At 38.6% G+C, this 5,000-nt stretch overlaps 2 protein-coding genes across 6 annotated transcripts in view; both read left to right on the forward strand.

The window, feature by feature from the left end:
- LOC100537679 (dual specificity protein phosphatase 13A-like) overlaps positions 1-1,662 on the forward strand; it is a 7,903-nt gene extending 6,241 nt beyond the window's left edge. For 2 of the 4 annotated variants that reach the window (XR_012388286.1, XR_012388287.1), the window contains exons 5-6: positions 92-1,057; positions 1,094-1,662. Coding sequence is in view for 2 of the 4 variants with exons in the window: in XM_073919042.1 (XP_073775143.1) it covers positions 92-303 (212 nt within the window). In the remaining 2 variants the exon portion in view is untranslated. Of the gene's footprint in view, positions 1-91 lie in introns of all 4 variants that reach the window. The other 2 variants (XM_073919042.1, XM_073919043.1) reach the window with 1 other exon arrangement.
- A 1,948-nt stretch (positions 1,663-3,610) lies between these two features.
- Positions 3,611-5,000, forward strand: part of LOC141376903 (dual specificity phosphatase 29-like) — a 3,831-nt gene continuing 2,441 nt past the window's right edge. The window contains exons 1-2 of one of the 2 annotated variants that reach the window (XM_073919067.1): positions 3,611-3,789; positions 4,214-4,466. In XM_073919067.1, coding sequence (XP_073775168.1) covers positions 4,345-4,466 — 122 coding nt within the window. In that variant the 5' untranslated portion in view covers positions 3,611-3,789; positions 4,214-4,344. The remainder of the gene's footprint in view (positions 3,790-4,213; positions 4,467-5,000) is intronic. The other variant, XM_073919068.1, reaches the window with a different exon arrangement.

Consider the following 5,000-nt stretch of genomic DNA (forward strand, 5'->3'; position numbering starts at 1 on the left):
GAACTCATATTTTCAGCACAATGCATTGTGGGTGTTGTTGTTTGCTCAGTGAGGAGTGTGTGTAAGGCGTCTGTGTTCCGTTCCTCCTCAGGGAAGGTTCTGGTGCACTGCATCATGGGAATGAGCCGCTCGTCGACGCTGGTTCTGGCGTATCTGATGCTGTACCACGACATGCCGCTGCACACCGCCATACGCCGCATCATCAGGAAGAGGGCCATCTATCCCAACAGGAACTTCCTGGCTCTGCTGCTGGACCTGGACCTGCAGAGGAAGAGGAAACACAGGCTGTGTGTGCTGCTCTGAACACACACACACTGAGGGTCCACACCACCACGCCCAGCAGACCACAGCCAATGAGGAAACAAATGCAATTATGCGGACCAATGAAATGTGACTGTGGGTGGAGCTATATGAGCAAGCATATTTAACCAGAGAACTTTCTTCATTTAAACACACACACACACACACACACACACACACACACACACAGACAGAGAGCAGCGCATGATGAGAACACAACAGCAGAGTAATATCAGGACCAAACCGTCTCCCTCAGGACCATCATCTGCTTCTGAAGAAGGTCTTTACAGGACTGCATTTAACACAGCCCAAAACTGTGAATGTTGACAAATATATATATATACAGCTGAAGTCAGAATTATTCACCCCCTTTGAATTTTCTTTTCTTTTTTGAATATTTCCCACATGATGTTGAGCAGATTGAGGAAATGTTCACAGTGTGTCTGATAATATTTTGTCTTCTGGAGAAAGTCTAATTTGTTTTATTTGTGCTAGAATAAAAGCAGTTTTACATTTTTTAAACACCATTTTAAGCATAATATTATTAGCCCCTTTAAGCTATATTTGTGTCAATAGTCTAAAAAACAAATCATCAATATACAATAACTTGCGTAATTCCCCTAACCTGCCTAGTTACCCTAATTACCCTAGTGAAGCCTTTACATGTCACTTTAAGCTGAACACTAGTGTCTTGAAGAATATCTAGTCTAATATTATGTGCTGTCATCATGAATAAGATAAATAAATCAGTGATTAGGTGATCATGGAGAAGAGGAAACACATCAGTGATTAGAGATGAGTTATTAACACTGTTATGATTAGAGATGTGTTGGAGAAATCTGCTCTCCATTACACAGAAATTGGGGAAAAATAAACAGGGGGGGGGGTGAATAATTCAGGGGGGCTTATAATTCTGACTTCAACTGTATATATTAATATGAAATGTAATATATTGTGAAATATGGGTGTAATTTAAATAATTCTAATATATAAAAGATTAAATGGCGACGCAGCTTTGTGTTGTTCTGGAAACTGATCAGTTTAATTCTTCACTGTGATGAACAGACAGAACAGTAATAAATGCCTTATGTCTGTACTGTTCATCTTTACTGCACTGAATAACTCATATTAAAACATCAATCTGAAGTTGTCATTGATAATTGAGATATTTTAATATTGATAAATGACTATATTTATAAATGTATATGTTTTCTTAATTCTTGTTTTTTCCTTCAATAAGTCACATCATTTGGTCTTGTTGTTCTTTGTGTTTAATTTGTGAAATTTTCAATCAACTTCTGAGTAAAACCAAGAGCAGCTCTGTAAATAATAAAGCTTGTTTTCATGTTGCAGAACTCTTCATATTTTACTGTATACTTCATCTCTTTCTGTGCTTGAATCTTGAAAACATGTAAACATTATTTATGAGTATTGTTGAAAACAGATATGAAGTAAACAGCTGTCACACACACACACACACACACACACACACACTCTGCGCTGCTGGTGTATTTATATCAGGAATGAGCTCTTCTATATTAAGCTTCAGACTCAGTTCTGCTCATCAGCTCGTCTTCACGCTTCATTACTGAGTCTGAATCACAGCTCATCCTGCATCAGATCAGACCAGCAGCGGCTGCAGTCAGAAGATGCGACTGTGAGTCTGACAGAAATCTGCCTTTTCTTCAGTGTCCGCACATGAGCATCGGCTGAATGAGGATATGGAGGAATGTCTGATGTGCATGATGCATTTCTGCAGACGCATGCTCGACTGACGCATCTATGAGTGATTTAATTATGAAAATCAATAATCCACAACATGTTCATCAAGTGATGGATTCACATCAGCTCATGTACAGAGGATCACGTCTTTAACCATCTGTTAAAATGTTCTTAATTAGTTAATATTTATTTCACACTGATGGATGAGCAGATGATGATGATGAAGTCAGCTTTAGCCAACTGGGTTTACACCTCTGCAGGCAAACGTGCACACTACCAATATTAAACCATCATATTAATAATAATATACTCAATCATTATTGATTATTATTCATTCATTCATTTACTTTTAGGCTCAGTCCCTTTATTAATAAGGGTGCACCACAGTGGAACGAACCGCCAACTTATCCAGCATATGTTTTACGCAGGGGATGCCTTTCCAACTGCAACCCATCACTGGGAAACACCCATACACTCTCATTCACACACACACACTCATACACTACGGCCAGTGTAGTTGATCAGTTCCCCTATAGCGCATGTGTTTGGACTGTGGGGGAAACCGGAGCACCCGGAGGAAACCCACACCAACACGGGGAGAACATGCAAACTCCACACAGAAACACACACTGACCCAGCCGAGACTCAAACCAGAGACCTTCTTGCTGTGAGGCGAACATGCTGCCCACTATTTACCCATGCTACCATTATTTGATTATAAATCAGTAATTAATTTGTTTTTCCTTCGGCTTAGTCCCAGATTCATCAGGAGTCACCCCAGCGGAATGAACCGCCTATTCTTCTTCTAAATATTATTAACATTTCTTCAATTAAACATTTACACTAATAATCTGCCCTAATAATAAACTAAAATAATAATCATAGTATGAATAATAATAATCATTATTTTTACAGTATTAATAAGGTAATTAATTAATAATTATAATATTAATGTTTCCCAGTACTGGGTTGCAGCTGGAAGGGCATCTGCTGTGTAAAATATATGCTGGATAAGTTGGCGGTTCATTCCGCTGTGATTAATAAAGGGTCTAAACCAAAAAGAAACTGAATGAATGCATGTATATTATTATTTACATTTCTGTAGGCAAACATTTACACTAATAATCCGTGCTCCAGTAATATTAAGAATAACAATTCACTCATTCATTCATTTTCCTCCAGCTCAGTCCATTTATTCATCAGGGGTCGCCACAGCGGAATGAACCACAAAACTATTCCAGCATTTTACACAGCGGATGCCCTTTCAGCTGCAACCCAGTACAGGGAAATAATTATAGTAAAAATATTAATAAACATTTTTATTAAATAATATATTATTCAATTAACAATATGGAGAAATTTATATTTTATTGTAATTAATTTTTTGCATGTTAAATTATATTCTAGATGAGAAACTACACTGCCAGTAGGGGGCGATCAAAGTCATGATTGAGTGATTCATTCATGATTCAACTCGCTGTCCAGGAATAAAGCAAACAACTCTCTTCATGAACGAGTCATTGAATCACTGAATCACCGGACTCCAAACAGAAATGCGCGAATTCATGAATAAACAAAACATCTGGCTGTTGCTAGGAGACGCAAAACACTAATGCTGCTGCTGTTTACGTTTAGTTCATATTTCCGTTGGCCAAAACCTACAGCAGTGAGCGTCAAATATAACAGAAGTCAGGAAACTACACCGAACTGCTGAGTGAAGCATCCGAGCTCCATATCAACCGCAGAAGATTCATCAACAGTCCAAATGTAAGTGTTTTATTATTGATCTGCGGGTGTTTATTATTGATTATTACACTACAGTGAGCTGTGTTGGTGTGAGCAGTGCAGAGCAGATCATTACTGAAGGTATATTATTTTTAAAGTAATGTAAAGAGTGATTTCACACATTTTGGGTTACTCGTACTTGCTGTAAATACTGTACACAGCTTAAACAGTGAGAAATATATGTTCATAAATATATTTAAAAATACACTTTATATCATAAAAATAGGTGTTCCACCTATTAGTTTTATTTGGGCTAGAGTAAAAGCAGTGTTTAATAGTGTTAAAGTCATGTTAAGCTCAATATTATTGGCCCCTTTAGCAATATTAGTGTTGGATTGTCTCCAGAACAAACCACTGTTATACAATGACTTGCCTAATTACCCTAACTTTACCCTAATTGCCCTAGTGAAGCCTTTACATGTCGCTGTAAGCTGAACACTAGTGTCTTGAAGGATATCTCTGAGCTTCTGTAGTTCTGACTGAGAGCTGTGCATTATGAGGGTCAGTTGACGCTACAGTGAGTGTGTTCCTCAGAGGATGATGGCGTTCCGCAGGAATAAAACCCCTTCAGTACGGGAGCTGGAGAAGCTGCTGTGTGTGCGGCGCGGCACCAACCAGGAGCTGAACGAGGTGCAGCCGGGCGTATACATCGGAGACATGTGAGAGACCCACACTGATCCACATCACACCTGATCTAGAGCTTTCCACACCAAACATTCATGAAGTCCACATGAAATCTAATCCAGCATAATCCAGACATGCAGAGAATTACCTGTATGCGCAGTACTGGAGTGTGCCATTCACCTCTTAAGGCTGATTTGTACATGCATGTTTTATTTCTCTTTGCTATTCGGGCTTATTGGAAGCTAATTAGAATAAAACCTCAGCCTCATCTTTTGCTCTGATGTACTTTTAGAGAGAATAAATGTGGACTCGTGGTCTGAATTTACATGAAACACTTTTCCTGACAGTTTTAATGCATTATAACACATATTGTGTGAACATGTTTTGACTATCCGAGAGTAAAAACAACATCTTCCCCCATTGTGGACAGTTAAAACTAAAGTGTTTGGGGTTTTTCATATGCTGCAGAACAGCTGCAGGAGGACACTGTGTGTCTGTAACAACATATACAACATTCAGAGTGTTTTAAACAGACACTTAACAGCTCAAATAAAGCCTCATCTCCATCC

This window comes from Danio rerio, chromosome 12 (assembly GCF_049306965.1).
Source record: "Danio rerio strain Tuebingen ecotype United States chromosome 12, GRCz12tu, whole genome shotgun sequence".
NCBI lineage: Eukaryota > Metazoa > Chordata > Actinopteri > Cypriniformes > Danionidae > Danio > Danio rerio.